The sequence below is a fragment of the Zeus faber genome, assembly GCF_960531495.2.
Source record: "Zeus faber genome assembly, chromosome: 1".
NCBI lineage: Eukaryota > Metazoa > Chordata > Actinopteri > Zeiformes > Zeidae > Zeus > Zeus faber.
In genome coordinates this window covers 6,566,995-6,583,866 of record NC_137193.1, presented here as the reverse complement: position 1 = coordinate 6,583,866, position 16,872 = coordinate 6,566,995, and the positions used below count along the sequence as shown (strand labels likewise).

At 45.3% G+C, this 16,872-nt stretch overlaps 3 protein-coding genes across 4 annotated transcripts; 2 read left to right on the top strand and 1 right to left on the bottom strand.

Annotated features, from left to right (window-relative positions):
- Positions 1–621: 621 nt before the first annotated feature.
- LOC307241066 (proteasome subunit beta type-6-B like protein) lies at positions 622–3,269 on the bottom strand (the record flags this gene model as incomplete). The annotated part of the gene is made up of 6 exons (XM_080015036.1): positions 622–757; positions 1,395–1,539; positions 1,905–2,034; positions 2,441–2,572; positions 2,936–3,006; positions 3,225–3,269. The coding sequence occupies 6 exons, from the start codon at positions 3,267–3,269 to the stop codon at positions 630–632; spliced, it is 651 nt and encodes a 216-aa protein (XP_079871162.1). The 3' UTR covers positions 622–629.
- A 97-nt stretch (positions 3,270–3,366) lies between these two features.
- On the top strand, positions 3,367–10,537 carry LOC307241023 (proteasome subunit beta type-7-like; the record flags this gene model as incomplete). 2 transcript variants are annotated; one of them, XM_080014981.1, is made up of 9 exons in its annotated part: positions 3,367–3,428; positions 3,806–3,890; positions 5,546–5,643; positions 6,375–6,515; positions 8,438–8,553; positions 8,939–8,997; positions 9,154–9,174; positions 9,256–9,305; positions 10,399–10,537. In XM_080014981.1, 9 exons carry the CDS (start codon positions 3,367–3,369, stop codon positions 10,508–10,510), a joined length of 744 nt encoding a protein of 247 aa, XP_079871107.1. In that variant the 3' UTR covers positions 10,511–10,537. The 2 variants fall into 2 exon arrangements, with proteins under 2 accessions (XP_079871107.1, XP_079871106.1); XM_080014980.1 differs by having other exon boundaries at positions 9,154–9,305.
- Positions 10,538–11,509: 972 nt separating this feature from the next.
- On the top strand, positions 11,510–14,439 carry LOC307231507 (proteasome subunit beta type-8-like; the record flags this gene model as incomplete). The annotated part of the gene is made up of 4 exons (XM_080002251.1): positions 11,510–11,642; positions 13,254–13,392; positions 13,992–14,103; positions 14,253–14,439. Exons 1-4 carry the CDS (start codon positions 11,517–11,519, stop codon positions 14,437–14,439), a joined length of 564 nt encoding a protein of 187 aa, XP_079858377.1. The 5' UTR covers positions 11,510–11,516.
- Between the last annotated feature and the right edge of the window lie 2,433 nt (positions 14,440–16,872).

Here is a 16,872-nt window from a genome sequence, read left to right as displayed (position 1 = left end):
ATGAGCACTTTCTGCCAGCAAGGTTCAGGTTCAACCACATTGCAGATTATCATAATAAAATAAAGTGTGCACACTCTATTTTTATTAATATTCTTATCATCTTTTTTTATATAAATGATTAAATATTGCATCATCCTGGTCACGTTTGAATGTAAATTGGGGCAACGATAAAAAAAACAAAACAACATGTCATGTTTCATTTCCACACGTTACACACACATGGGAAGGTAAGACAACGACAGCAGGGCTCAGGCTTCTAGAACAGACAGTTTATTGGCATTGATAATTCATTCCCTTGCAGCACACAAACACTTTTTTTGATCAACTGGATGAAGTAATAAGCTCATAATATGTGATGTCATCTGACAATGGATATGCAGCTGCTGTGTGAATTAATTGGAAATACACGGAAATACACACCCAGACTATCACTGGGCAACAGAGGGTAATTTAACTTTATTTAAATCCACCTTTCACACTACAACACCAGTGCACAACACAGGATAAATATCTTCTTTATTGGAGAAAAGCTTGTATTCCGCAATTTCTACCAGGACTAAAATCTGCTCTGGAGCAGCGGCTCTGGGGCTCTGGTTGTCCCCGTTGTCACAGGCTTCATTTGGACTCGATCACTCGTCGTGGAACTTTGGGAGCTTGTTGCCGGGGACGACCACATGCTCCACCGCCGTCTCCGTGATGACCACCAGGTGAGCCACGCCGCCACTCACGTTGTCCCTCCCCATGGCCAGGGAGAGAGCTGAGGGCAGGGGTGAGGAGGAAGAGGGCGAGAGAGAGGGAGAGAGAAGAAGGAGAGTTAGAAAGAAGGAGGAGGAATCACGGTGGATAGGAACAAGTGAACGGCAGAGAGGAGCAAGACGCCAGTGGCAGGAAGAACAGAAGAGGAATTTGGTCAAGTTGTCACAGGATGTGTGTCAATGACTCGTCCACTGTCCAATAGATTATTCCTAATTCATGAATCGTGAATCGACTTTGGGTTGAATCTGTTTTGTTGAAATGAGATTGTGACGATTGCATAGAAATGAACTGAATTCACCTCAAAGTATTACTGCTGTGACCATGTGACCTGTACATTTTAGTGTGAGCAACAGATTTCTATCCTCACCTTTACTTCCACTGAGTGAGTGCACCTTGTTCTGCTAAATAAAATGGCGGCATGAACCAACCCCAACCAACAGTGTTGCCCGGGGGCAACACTGTTGGTGTAATTGGGGCCAAGGCAGCGTTCACAGAAACCTTCCTCCGGGAACGGGAGGAAATTCCTCTCAAGTGCTCAAGCGCCGCTCCCAACCTCATGTATGAACCATGTCAATCGTGCTTTTGGCCCCTTGTGTCGTGAGAACGGGGCTCTTAAAAGACCGTGAATAGGACCGTACCGTTGGTGGCAAACTGGAGGCACTCCTCTTTGGTCATGCCAGCTTTGTATTTGGCGTCCACATAGCCGTAGATGTAGGTGCTGCCAGATCCGCCGATGGTGAAGGGCTGAGGAATCAGCATGCCTCCCAGAGACACAACGTACACCTGCATGGGGAGCACACAGAGCAGACTGGCCCTGGTTCATTGAACTGGATGAAATCCAGACATGGGCACATTGTGATGTGGTCTCAATGAAGCTACAGGGCCACACAACGTGATTTTCCGAGGCCGATTTGGCAACGATTTGAGATGGGGCTGAGTGACATGAGATCTGAGATGTGAAAGGGTAAATAAACCACACGCTTGAATATTTGGGAACCTCTGGGAAGGCTCACATCACGCCTCTGACCCACTCACATTGAAGAAGGGTTCAGACAAGGAGCCAAATCACGGCAAATCTGAGCCCGGCTTAAAACAAGGCTCTGGGCCGAAGGGGAGGAGTTTGGGCCCCAGGGGGTGGGGCCCCTCACCTGTGCTCCTTTCTTCCTGTCCCAGCCGGCTGTGATGAAGCCGGCCTGGAGCTCCTCCTTGTTGCTGTAGCACAGCTCCTTCAGCACGGAGGCGGCGGCCATCACCAACGGAGGGCTCTCCATCTGGATGCTACGGGTTTGGGTACGGAGGGAAGATAAAGGGAAGATGAGAGGGAAGGTAAGATGGGCCCAGGAAGAGGGAGAGTGGAGGGGGAGGAACAACATGTATGTAAATGAGAGGAGAAGAGACGTAGAAAGACAGGAAGAAAATATCATACACGTGTGAGCGAAACAAACTCTGCTGCTGTTACTTCTTCCTGTTAAAGGCTGATGACTGCAATGTCAGCTCCACCTCCACTGACAAATGTAGTTGTTGTGAGTCGCCTTGGGTTACAGCGACCGCCACTTGAAAATGTCAATGTACCGCACAGGAAAATAATTACTGTTACATATGAATGAGCATGCAAGTGTGTGTCTACGTGCACATGCGTGTGCGTGTGTGTGTGTGTGTGTGTGTGTGTGCATTGCTTATGCACCTGTGGAAGGACAGGTGGAACTTGGCAGCTTTGAGGACAGCCTGTGCATCTGCCAGTGAACCAGCCATGCAGCAGAAGATTCTGTCATGCACCTGAATCAGCTTGTTGATGGTCTTAGATGATACAAAGGACCTGGACGGAGAGAGAGAGAGAGAGAGGAACAGATGAAGATCAATATTGTTGCCAAAGAGTTTCCCAATGAATAAACAGCCTTAGAGATAGACAGATAGACAGATAGATAGATAGACAGATAGACAGACAAACAGACAGACAAACAGACAGACAGACAGACAGACAGACAGACAGATAGATAGATAGATAGATAGATAGATAGATAGATAGATAGATAGATAGATAGATAGATAGATAGATAGATAGATAGATAGATAGATAGATAGATAGATAGATAGATAGATAGATAGATAGATAGATAGATAGATAGATAGACAGATGGACAGACAGACAAACAGACAGATAGACAGATAGACCTCTCACCCCCCAATTGAGGCCCTTGAGTCTGAACCAATCAGGACTCCTCCATCAAACGTCACTGCCAGGATGGTGGTCTGCATGAGGAGGGGGAAGTGGAAGCTTTCACCTCATGGTGGCGGACCCCGCCACCAGCAATGTCAACGTCATATCAAGGAGCGCCAAATGTCCCCCCAAAATACAACACTGCGTATGTACAAAGCACCTGCCATGAACACACAGTACACAGTGTTTTCTTTCCTCTTTTTCTTGATGGACTTGACGCACAGATTCAGAGCGATATGGGTTTACTCACCCCCGTGCTGACACCATTGATCCGGTGCGAGTAGGAGTCCTCCATGTTTTAAAGCAACACGACGAGAGAGAGAGAGAGAGAGAGAGAGAGAGAGAGAGAGAGAGAGAGAGAGAGAGAGAGCTCAGGGTGGCTTCAGGTGAGAATGGCTCAATCCAACGTCCTGGAGACCCCGACGCCGGGATTTAATTTCGACAACAGTTGCAGGTTTGATTTCTCTGTGTTTCTTTCCGGTTCTGACTTTGTGTGAAAGAAAAATAAATAAAGAAAAAAGTTGAAGCAGGAAGTCCAGTAACACAGCAACTCAATGGAGATGGAAAGTGAAAGCAGATCCTTGTTTTGGAAAGAGACTGAACCACGTACAAAGCTGAGCAAAGAGAAGCTGAAATGTTTGTTATTTGTCGGTATAGTTATATATATATATATGTTTATTTTTAATTTATATATATATATATATATATATTTTTTTTTATATATATATATATTTATATAGTTGTTGCCATGCACTTCTTACTTTCCATGTTTCCATCGTCTATCCACCCCCACCTCCACCCCCACCCCCACCCAACCACCTTTTGCTGCAGAAATGCTGTTTTGGAGGATTTGCTTGAGGGGGGGACACCCAAACCTTTAAAGACAGGCACCACCATAGCAGGAGTGGTGTTCAAGGTAAGTATTAGTAGAATTAGTACTAGTAATAACAATAATAAATACAGCTGCAGGCAGCGATACACAGGGTGGGGTTTCGTCGTGTTAGGTAGGTATTACAGTTTTCCGGGTTCTCTGAAACGCAGCAGGATTTTCTGAGTTTCCGTTGAACGCTGCATCGTCCCCCCGGTCTGTCGTCTCCTGGTTGCTCGTCTCGTGGAGCAACCACTATGAGGTCCACACAGAGCAACCCTCCCAATGTGCATGAGCACCCAGAGAGGGAAACCAGACTTATATAACATGGTTCATGACGTCACAAAGCGCCTCGCTTCACTAAGTAATCAAACTACGCCAGAATTCTTCAACTTCTGGTCAATTTGCAACGGTTTTTCACTAATTCCTGCTACAAATGTAGATTGATGTGGATAAAACCTGCAGCACAAGATGTCTGAAACACCCCGGTTCTAACGTGGGATCAGCGATTGTCGTGTTCTAGACACTTTTTTCAAAACACAGAGAAGATTAAAAAAAAAATTAATTCCCAGCGAATTTTCGGGTGTTTTGTAAAACGCAGCACGAGTTACAGTTTTTCCAAGTTTCCATTAAATGCAGCATCGGCTCAAGTCGTCTGTCTACGTGTCGCAAGTGGCTGCATGGGAACGAGTCCGAGAGACGACGCTCGGACTTCTACAACTTAGGATGATGACGTCACAAAGCGCCCGCCCCCTACTAATCAAGTCCTCTCAACACTTTTCTACTTCCGGTAAAATAACCAATGCTTTCATTTCACCAACGACACCTCGACCTTGTGCGTGCGTACTGCGATTGTCGTGTTCCAGATACTTTTAGCCCGAAAAACACAAAGTAAGAAGAAAATTCCCAACAATAACAATAGGAATGGGCTGGACCCCTGATAATAATAATAATAATAATAATAATAATATAATATTAATAATAATCACAATAATAATAACAACAATAATAATAGTATTACTAATACAAATTACAACAACAACAATATTTATAATAGTAATAATAATAATAATAATAATAATAATAATAATAATAATAACCATATTAATTGTATAAATAATAATAATAATAATAACTTCCTCCCAAAGTGCTCTACATTCATAGAAGGCAAAGTAAATATTCTCTTCAATTTCAGTTGTGGGTCATCAGTTTAGGAGGTGGCGTTAAAGGAGTCACAGCCGTTCACAATCTAGATGCTGTGCATGAGGTCACGTCCCTGTTTTGTGCCACGTCGTGACGTCAACGGACAAATTCTATCTTTTGGCTTCGGTTTGTTCTTCGCCCAAATCATTTTTTCTCAGACGTGCGTGAGAAGACACGCACGCAGATCCATCCCCGCCGAAGAAAAGTCATAGAAGCATTTACGGAGCATGAAACGGCGAAAGGTTCGATTCCCAAGAGCGGTGGGGACTGGACTGAACACTGTTCTGGTTGTTGTTTTGAAACATGAAGCATCTTGCGGATGATGATGCTGCTGCTTTCAGGAACACAGAGCAGGAGTTTGCTCCGTTTCTAATGAATACGTCCGTAAAGGAAGGATTTGAACACTGCTGAGACAGCCGGGGAGGACACGGCACAAAAGGGTGAAAAGCCATCGCACTGTTTGTTTTGGGAGATTCATTTCATGGAGTGTGTTGCTCCAGAGCGGCGTGGTGCTGGGAGCGGACACCAGAGCCACATCCAGCGAGGTGGTCGCCGACAAGACCTGCGCCAAGATCCACCACATCGCCCCCAATATATAGTGAGTGCAGAGAGAAACCTTCCTCCCCTTCCTCCTCTTCCTCCCCTCCCTCCTCTTCCTCCCCTTACTCCTCTTCCTCCCCTTCCTCCTCTTCCTCCTCTTCCTCCTCTTCCTCCTCCTCCTCCTCTTCCTCCTCTTTCTCCTCTTGCTCCTCTTCCTCCTCTTCCTCCAATTCCTCATCTTCCTCCTCTTGCTCCATTCCCTCCCCTCCCTCCTCTTCCTCCTCTTCCTCCTCTTCCTCCCCTCCCTACTCTTCCTCCCCTTCCTCCTCTTCCTCCTCTTCCTCCAGGCCCACACCTTTCTCGTTCTTTCCTTCCACCAGAGCTTCACTCTTTTCTTTTGTGCGCCCTCCTCCCTTTCCATCTTAATTCCACAGACGTTATTGGCCCCAAAGAGTCAAGGAGTCCATACAATCTGTAAAAGGCTTCAAGTCAAAAGGAGCAACTCCAGAGCATCCAATCAAACTGAACAGAACAAACACTGATTCAAACGTCAATGTGAAATGAACCAATCAGAGACGTTGTCTGTGGAGCATGTCTGACTTCTCTCTGTGGGTTGCAGAACTGAGATGTTGTCCCTGCCTTCCCCTCTCTGTCTCTCTGTCTGTCTGTCTGTCTGTCTGTCTGTCTCTCTGTCCGTCTGTCTTTCTGTCTCTGTCTCTATCTGTCTCTGTCTGTTTCTATCTGTCTCTGTCTGCCTCCATCTGCCTCTGTCTGTCTGTCTGTCTCTAGCTGCTGTGGAGCAGGTACTGCAGCAGACACCCAGAAGACCACAGACCTTCTCTCCTCCAATCTCTCCATCTTCTCCCTGAACAGCGGCAGGAAGCCCCGTGTGCTCATGGCCGTCAACATTCTACAGGACATGCTCTACAGGTGTGTGTGTGTGTGGTGTGTGTGTGGTGTGTGTGTATGTGTGTTTGTGTGTGTGTGTGTGTGTGTGTGTGTGTGTGTGTGTGTGTGTGTGTGTGTGTGTGTGTGTGTGTGTGTGTGTGTGTGTGTGCATAGATGATACCAGCTTCTTGGTAAATATGGGTGGGTGCCAGTGGGTTTGAACCTGTAGTATTTGTAGGAAATGTAGTAATTATGAAATTGAAACTCTGTGTTTGTATTTGTGTTTTTTAATGGTTAAAACCTGTTCAAAACAAATATTCTTGCCACTCACTTGGATTGAACTTCTGTAAATGTACAGGAAGATGTTATCACCCGCTGGGCATTGCTGCCTGTCACACCTCCTCCGGTGCCCATGGGTCAGCTGCAGGGTCATCAGCCAGAAACCACCATTCACCAACGTTTCGCTCCTTTAATTCTGGAACGTCTCCTGGTGGAGCAGTGACAGGGATGTCTCCCTGTCACCCCCTGCAGCTGATAGTTGTTCTCCCCTGCGGCTGTTGTCTGTCCTTCCCCCTTTCTCAGCCTCCTCTGCCAGGTCCTTTGTTGCCCTCTTTAGCCTCCCTCCGGTCACTCCTGCATCCCTCAAGAGGCGTGTGGTTGACAACCCCAAAAATCCTCTGCATCCGACCTCCACTGGGTAGATGGTAGCCTTCCAGCCAGCCTCCCGGCACTCAGCAGCCAGCTCTCAATACTTGGCCTTCTTACATTTGAAGGCGGCCTCAATCCCCTCCTCCAGTGGTACTGTGAGCTCGATGAGGTGCACGGATCTTGCCTTGGTTGACCACACAACTATGTCTGGTCGGAGAGATGTGGTGATGATCTCTGTGGGGAACCGGAGCTGCCTGTTGAGGTCAACCCTCATGTTCCACTCCTGGTCGGGGGAGAAGGGCCTTGATGTTTCTGTTGGCCTGGTATTTCTCCTTACCCCTCCTTCTGAGACAAAGCTGGTGTGGTCCTCTGCTGATGGTGGTTCTTTGTTACCCTGTCGACACACCTCCAGCACTTCGGCTAGTTTTCTCAGGACCTGGTCGTGGCGCCATCTGTAGCACCCCTGTGAAAGCGCGATCTTGCAGCCTGATAAGATGTGCTGGAGGCTTGCGTTGGGGGCATTGCAGAGTGAGCAGCATTCTTCGTTCCCAAACCACTGGTGAAGGTTCTGAGGACAGGGAAGCCTGTTATAGGTTGAGCGAATGAGGAAGCTGAGTCTTGCCTGTGGAATCTTCCACAGGTCTGACCAACTGATGTTCCGGTTAACAACTCCCTCCCAGGTTGTCCAGCCTGGTAGCGATCTTCCTCCATGCTCGTCACCTCTGCCACCACCATCTCCTTCCTCTCCTTACGGTTGACCTTGGACCAGAAGCGTGGCGCCTCTCCCCATCCTAGCCCTGCTCTTCCTGTCTGGACTCTGCCCACGATCTCCCGGTGTTGCAGCCGACCTACAGCTTGGTCAACCTCGGTTTGGGCATTCCACTTACGGCCGGTTGGAATCTTGGCGTTTGCGTTCCTTACCGACTGGTCTGTGGACTCTCTTAGCTCGAGAACCAGTCTGGTCTTCTCCTGCATGTAGCCCAAACTTATGGACTGCAGTGGCAGCTGCAGTGTGTTCTTCCCGAAGAGACCGGTTTCAGATAGGCACGGTGGCAGCCCCAACCACTTTCGTATGAATTAATTGGCTTTTCCATCCATCTTACTTGCGGTCGATGAGGGGATCTCACTCATTTTCAGGGGCCACATTACCCTCGTGTAGATTGTGAACTGGTTGCACCAGACCTTATACTTCCCAGGAAGTTGGCTTCTACTGGCCTTCTACTTCCATATACACTAGTATATGGAAGCATTTGAAGTGTTGCTCCTGATGCTGCTTGTTGGTATGAATAACATAATTTAATGTACTGCACCGTCAGGTACAGAGGCCAGATAGGGGCTCACCTCATCCTGGGAGGGGTGGACTGCACTGGACACCACCTGTACACAGTGGGGCCGCACGGCAGCATGAACAAGGTGCCCTACCTCGCAATGGGTAAGTCATTTTGCATCATCAGTCAATATAGCACATTTTTCGGTTAAAGGAATGGGTTTCCCCGTCACAGACTATTGCAAGTTTTTTTTTCAGCTCGCATTGATGAAATAAGTCTTTTTTTTTGTCGAACATTCCAAAAAAATTGGAAGTAACTTTTTCGAGGGGAAGCAGAGCTTTGATGCTCTGAGAGAAGACATTTCAAGACACTTTTTGTTATTCTAGGAAAACAGGAATACAGATAACTTTCCTCCTTTTCCTCTTGATGATAGATAGGTAGACAGACGGACAGACAGACAGACAGATAGACAGATAGATAGATCGATAGATAGATAGATAGATAGACAGATCATGTTTCTGTTTTCACACTGAAGACGGTGTTGTGCAGGTTCTGGTGACTTGGCGGCTCTGGGGATTCTGGAGGACAGATTCAAACCTGACATGGAGGTACAGAGTGGTGCACAAGTCCATTGGAGGCTGTCATTATAATTATAAATTCACATCATCTATAATATCTGTCTGTCTAACTGTCTGTCTGTCTGTCTGTCTGTCTGTCTGTCTGTCTGTCCACCCGCCTCCCTCCCTCCTCTTTGGTTTTCCCAGCTGGAGGAGGCCCAGTTCTTGGTGCGTGACTCCATCCATGCAGGCATCATGAGTGACTTGGGTTCGGGAAACAACATTGACATGTGTGTGATCACGGCGCAGGGGGTGGAGTACATCCGACCGTACCAGGAGTCCGAGTACAGCGACCAGAGGTGACGCTCTTTGGCTTTAACCACACTCCAAGAGAGGCCACTGGCTCCAGCAAGTGCAAACATTCTTTGCCGCCTGTTCACACCTACTTACCATGTGACCCATGGCAGATTCTGCTGTTTAAAGCCGTAACAAAAACACCTAAAATCAACCTTGGTCCTGGCCAAGTCAAATAATAAATCTATTTCAGTTTTCTTTTGATCACACCAAAATGTATGAATCACGCTCCTTTGGCTTGAGCCTTCGTCCTCCATCACTTGACCTTTGAACCACTGCAAAAAAAGTTCAGTTTGAACTGTTGCCACCTGCACACATCAGGATGACGTCTATGAATCCATCTATGATCTGTGCGTTTAGACAGAAGTGGCATGAGCTGATGTGTTTTGTTCATGTTGAGACGTTCATAATACATATCCCATCTGTGTTACATGTGGAAAAACATCCCAATCGGGTCATTTCAGTGAGTTGTGCAAAGTTACTCTGTCACCATCCTCCTTGCCTGCCTTGACTCCCTGTCTGTCTGTCTCTCTCAAGCCCTCTCTAGCTCCCCCTGTCTGTCTCTAGCTCCCTCTGTCTGTGTCTGGTGTCATTTCATTTCCCTGTCACTGCACACCTTTCCCAGGCAGTGATCTCACCACCCGTCTCCACCTTCCTCATCCTCTTGTGGCAGCATGTGTCGCAGCACATGTCGCAGCACGTCCTTTCCACGTCCCTGCCTGTTTCCCTGTGTGTGCGCCCTGAACTGTGAGTTCCTGATTCTCCGCTGGCTCCTCTGCTCCTGGTCCCTGATTCTGGTTTCCCTGCCTGGTCGTGACTCCCTGTCTTCCCTGTCACGAGTCCCTGCCGGTCCTGATCCCCCGTCTGTTGCCTGTTCTGGATTCCCTGTTTCTTCTCAATAAACCCCCCTCAATACTCCTTAAACCCTGTGTCTTGCAGTTGGGTTCCTCCTCTTGACCACCTCTTAACAAACTCAGATGAAACGTGACGTGTCGTGTGGAGCGAGTTGTGGGGAATTCTCCTCAAGATGCTTTAAAACCCTTTCTGCAAATTGTTTGTCATCAGAGTATCTGTTATTTCTCCCTAACTCTCTGGCAGGCGGAGGAAATACAAGCACCACCCAGGCACAACAGGCGTTTTGGAGGAGGAAGTCATCCCCCTGAAGCTTGAGGTTGTGGAGGAGACGGTGCAGCGGATGGATACGCTCTGAGCCGCACGGCACTGCGGGGAAAGAAACACATTTAGCTGAGAAAAGGAGAAGAGGAAGCATCCAAATGAACTTTTTTATTATTATCACTGTTTTTATTATTTTCCTCATTCATTTTTTGAAGACATTGCAAAGATGTTTTTAAGATGTAAATCACATTTCTATTAGATGTTGAATGTGGATTTGAACATGTGACTACATATAAATAAATTGTCCAAGTGTTGAATCAAATATTTTTTGCGTCCAACCCTGTGTTTAAAACATCCTGTACGCCTTTATTGGAAAACAAGAATAGTCGCTTGCTATAATAAATCTAATGAACAAAACAGTATGACTGAATTATTAGTGTTTTTACATAGTCATGTAAACAGTAAACATCACGCACTGATGGTGACAACCATATCCAAACAATACAACACCCTCTGAATTAAACACTGAATAAATAACTTACATTTTTTTTAATACACACAAAATAAAAAATGGCAAGAAAGTGAAAGAGTAAAGAAAATGTCTACCTAGACACTGATGACGACACAGTGTTTTAAACCTCCTATTGGTTAATACTGTTAAAGCCGCACCTTCATACTCAACATGTCACTAACACCAGGCAACCACACAGTAATAAAACATGAATATTTTAATAAAAAGCGCACAAGCTGAATTCAATTGGTGAAAATAAGTAAATATTACATTGATTTTCAGTTTTGGATCATCAATTTATACCGCAATGTTGAATATGTTTATTTTATTGATGGCTGATGTTTTCGGATTATAATATAAAAAAAACAAAAAAAAAACCGAATAATAATAATAATAATAATAATAATAATAATAATAATAATAATAATAATAATAATATACCATCCAATTCTAAGTAAATTGTCAATCTAACTGTCAATATAAATCCGTGATCAGATTACTTCCACTTTCGATTTCTTGGGTGAAATTTGGGACGTTTGGTTGCCAGGCAGTGTTTTCTGTCATATCTTTGTATGTCATTGTTGTAACCATGGCCCTTTTCCAAGTAAGCGGTTATAACCTTTATTCCAAGCTCGGTGGGCGGATGATGGACCGACCCAGTCACTACAGCTTCGGCACCAAAAGCCCAGAGTTTGCTGTTCCTTTGGGTGTGGACGTGAGTCTCATTTCACAAGGTTTTCCTTTTTGTTTGGTTTGTTTTTGTCATAAGAAGCTGAGTCGTTTGGAGCGTCAGAGCGTCCAGCTCCAGACGCGTCCGTTCAGTCGTTTTTACGCGTCTGTTGGTTCAAAGCAGGGGTGTCAAAGCTAGGGCCCGCGGGCCTCTTTGGGTGCCAGCAGGGGGCTCGAATCCGGCCCGCGGGGACTAATGGAGAGAAGGGGAAAATATTTGTATAATTATTTATAATTTTATATATGTTTTAATAGTTATAGTAAGGGCTGGGTATTGTTTAAAATGTACAGTACCAGTACCAATACCAGTACCTTAAAGTGATACCGATACCAATACAGTACTTCATTCATACCTTTTTTCTCTACTACACCCATCATGTGAATGGAAGCATTCAGTGTAAAATGCCACCACTCCTCCCCCTCCAAATTATTTTTACAGTAATAACATTTTGAAAGTTCAAATGATTGAAATATTTATGAAATAACTGAACCAAACTGTATAATGAAGTATTTGGGCAGTGTCGTTTGAAACAAACATCCAGTACAGGAGGAATGATGACAAGGAGGAAAACCTGTTCCACTGTTCATATGGACACCTGACTGTTGTTTTAAGATGAACCCATCCTTTAACACACTGTTGTAGCTGCTGCTGCGGTAGTGAGCCAATCACACGTCTCATTCCATGGAAGAACGCTTGTGGTGATTGGCTGAGAGCAAAACCACACAAATAGTCTTTTTTTCTTCGATCTGGGGGCAAAAAGGATGGAATGCAGGTATCGTTTGACTGGAGAAGTTTCCATACTACTTGCTCTTGGGTTATTTCGGTCGATACCTTCAAGGTGTTGAGCACCAATACCCAGCCCTAGTTATAGTTGTGTGTAATTAGTACAGATCCATCTGACTCAGTGTCTGTTGAGTTGAGGTGATGTTGTTGCCAAAGCCTCGTCCACGAAAGTGAAAGTAATCTGATCACGGATTTATATTGACAGTTAGATTGACAATTTACTTAGAATTGGATGGCATAAGCCACTTTTATTATTATTATTATTATTAATATTATTATTAATTTTTGTTTCTTTATTCGAATATATTATAATCCGAAAACATCAGCCACCAATAAAATAAACATATTCTAAAGCCTAATTGTTTCAAGGGTGAAGGACGATGAAAAGATGTATCAGCTATCACTACCCTGACTCAGCTCCATCTCAAATCGCTGCCAAATCTGCCTCCAGAATCACCTCATGTGGCCCCAGCTTTAAATGAAAGGAAGCGCTTGAGGAAAAAAGCTGTCATTTCATACGCTTGGTTCCAATGACCCTGTCAGCGTCTCGGTGGGCTGCATCGCTCATGCACACATGCTGGCACAGACCTCCCATCACCGTTCAAAGGGATGAGGTCACATTTTGGCAGATTCGGCCACAAACGGCCCGTTGGCCTCGTCGTGGATTGTGCGTGTGGTGGCCACGTGGGTGTGTGAGCGGCTCTTTTAAACGTCATATTCTGCTTTTACCCGCACCACCGACTGAACCATCGTCGATCCTCATTGGGGTTATGACAGACTCCAGTAAATCCCCTTTGTCCCCCTCTATTGCAGCCGTCCGGGCTCCTCAAGTCCTGCAACAGAGACGGGGTGTGCATCCACCTCCACCACGGAACCACCACCCTGGCCTTCATGTTCAGACACGGGGTCATTGTGGCCGTGGACTCCAGAGCCTCAGCTGGCAGTTACATCGGTACCAGCACAGTACTCAGACCTTTTACTTCAGTAAAAGTACAAATACCCTGTCGCAAAAAGAAAGTACCACATTGCTCCTAAATGTACTTAAAGTATTCACAGTAATAGTACTGGTCATATCCAGTGCTCTGATATAACAGAGCGGATATATAACCTAAAATAAAAGTGCTACTGAACCTTTTTTTCTGCAGGTGATGCTCATGCGGATCCTGAATACAAGTGATGATAAAACAGGATAGATGATGTCATAATCATGTACAAGGATATGAGGCTAAATCATTATATTATTGAAAGTCTCTGAAGTGATGATACTTCAATAAATACAGATACAGTACTTGCCACACAACGGTCAGTAGTTGTTGTAATTGTCCCTTTCTACTGAGCATCCTCTAAAACACATCATGTCAGTATGTGTGAGCTCCTGATGTTGTTTATTTATGACTTATTATCTGTTTCAATGCAATTACTTTGACTTTTGGCCCCTTTGTCTTCAGGAGGTTGAACAGCAAACCCCCAAATTAAAAATAAACACTTAGACACTTCCAATAGTTTGCAGATAAACTGCTCTAAGGTGTAATAACCCCGGTGTCTCTGCAGCTTCGCAGGAGGTGAATAAAGTGATAGAGATTAACCCTTTCCTGCTGGGAACCATGTCTGGCAGCGCCGCCGACTGTCAGTACTGGGAGAGGCTGCTGGCCAAAGAATGCAGGTCAGCCTGTCTGTCTGCCTGTCTGTCTGCCTGTCTGTCTGCATTTCTGTCCATCCGTCCGTCTGTCCCGTCTCCATCCTGGCTTTGCCTGTTTTCCACCTCGGGAGGCGTGTCCGTCTAAAATGTGTAAAGTGTGTGAAATGTGTCAGACTGTACAAACTCAGGAACAAGCAAAGGATCTCGGTGGCTGCGGCGTCCAAGCTGCTGTCCAACATGATGCAGCGCTACAGGGGAATGGGCCTCTCCATCGGCAGCATGATCTGCGGCTGGGACCAACAGGTGCTCCTTGTTGTGTTTGTATGCAGAGTGCACGTGCAGGTGTGCAGCGTGGGCTGAGGCACATTCAGTGACGGTCAAATAGAAATAATTTGGAGCGACACCCAAGCAAGCAATAAGCTTAAAGAAGACCTCGTAGAATATGCCCTGTGCCTTTTTGTCTGTTTCTCGCTCTTTCACATTGAAACGTTCTGTTTCCTTGTGGGTTGAAGAGACCAAAGTGCAGTTAAAACAGCGTCTTTTTCTGATCTGCCACAGTGTTTAGTATGGGATGGAAGGGTTTGTTCACACGGCGGCCGACAGTTGAACCTCTGCCTCCAGGGTCCCACCAAAAACAGAGGCAGCGTTTTCAGCGTCGCCCAAGCCAGATCTCTAGCACCAAATCAAAGTAAACGCTTGCAACCAACTGCACTGAACTGCGCTTCCTTCCCAGGGCCCCGGGCTTTATTACGTGGACGACAACGGGACGCGCCTGTCCGCTCGCATGTTTTCCACCGGCTGCGGAAACAGCTACGCCTACGGTGTGGTGGACAGCGGGTACCGGGAGGACATGACGGTGGAGGAGGCGTACGAGCTCGGCCGCAGGGCCATCGCGCACGCCACTCACCGGGACGCCTACTCCGGAGGAGTGGTCAACAGTGAGTAGGCTCCCAATGCTACACAACGTGTTGCTGGTTTTTTGTCTGGAGCGTCTCACTCGTGGCGTCTTTTAGGTTTTATCATTTGACAACAACAAATAACAAGGAATAAACAAAACAAAGCTGACAGTGCAGAGTCCAAGGTTGTTGATAGATTTACTACTAATCTCTATTCTTTGTCATCGTTTTGGCTGCTGGCAGCTATAGAAATTCTTGAATTGGCAAAATTATAATTGTGATTTATTGCTCAGTTTGTGCTGAAAAAATGGTTCCATGCATTGGAGTTAAGATTATTTAGGTGCTAAAGGCAAAAATGAATGTAGAGCAAAACGGCCAAAAACAACCAAAGACTCCAGTGACCTGATAAGAAATTATTAGAATTTATGCATTTTCTTAGAAAGATTTTCAATGTCTTAATGAATTATTTTAATTTCCCAGAAATATATTTTTAAATAAAAGCCTGTTTTAAGGTTTAAGTTTGGCTTCAAGACCCTGTCAAACAAATAAACACTCAGAGACAAGGTCAATCTCCCATGGTGGATTGCACCTGTTACAGTAGCAGGACTCTGTTTGAACAGGGTTTGTTGGGTGATTGTCATTATTATTATTATTATTATTATTATTATTATTATTATTATTATTATTTAGACACAGGGGAGGTGGTTCTGACAATATCATGCATGACTCCTCTCGTTTTTTAAAGCTTTAAAGTCATTCTGGATTATTCTAACGTGTTTAAAGTGATTCTACCAAGGTCAGTTGAATGTTGACGTGAAGTGTCTGTACGACGCCATTTTGAGTGTTTGAGTAAGATGTAATGTAAATAAAGACATTTTACGTGTGTGTGTGTGTGTGTGTGTGTGTGTGTGTGTGTGTGTGTGTGTGTGTGTGTGTGTGTGCAGTGTATCACATGCAGGAGGACGGCTGGGTAAAGGTGTGTAAGGAGGACGTCTCAGAGCTGATCCATCGCTACAGGAAGGGCATGTTCTGAATATGAGCCCAGAAGAACATCTGTCGTCCATTTACTGACATTTATTACAGGTTCAAGAAAAAAGATGAGAAGACCTAAGGATTGAAGTGAAATCAATAAACGAGTTATTTGAGTAATTTGACCAAAAATGTCACTCTGGCATAATGTGCGTTGTGGATAATTGTGTTGTCTGTACCGTTACGGTTACTCTTCATTTATATGCTTCAGCTCATATTTAGAAATAAAGACTGCTGCCTGAAGCTTTCATGGTGTGTGACCAATACGTGTGGGGAGTGGGACCCAAACTGCATAGACACAGAATTTCCACAAACAGAACAAAACTTGTCAAGCAAAACATGTCAGGGTTGGAAGAAGATACGTTGTTGTCATGACTACAGGGTCTGGTTCTGTGTCAACGTTTGTAAAATGTCACAGGAACAAAACAAGTTGAAGCATCGGGGCCTGAGAGAGAAACGATCATGTCAAGTAGAAATATCAAAGCATAGAATTAAAGAATCAATTCCACTAAATCCACAGGAAGTAGATTTCCTCTGGCTGATATCCACCACAAGTTGAATGAAAGTAAAACAAATAATTGAATGAAGAGAATGTTCTATATCAGGACTTGCTAAAGTGCTTGAAGTGAAAGTGGATCAGTGAGTTGCTGCAATACTAGATAGACCAACAGGAAGTGCCAAACATGATGCATCAACCTGCTGCCACGCCCTGGCTGCTGTGTGCTGACAGCCCTCCCACACTGGTTCGGTGTGATGGCTTCTGGTTCGGCAACCCCCAGTCTCCAAGTGATAGTGAGCGTTGAAAACAGTCCCACTTGTTGGCTTTCAAGATTCAAGATTCAAGATTTTTTATTTGTCACATACATAT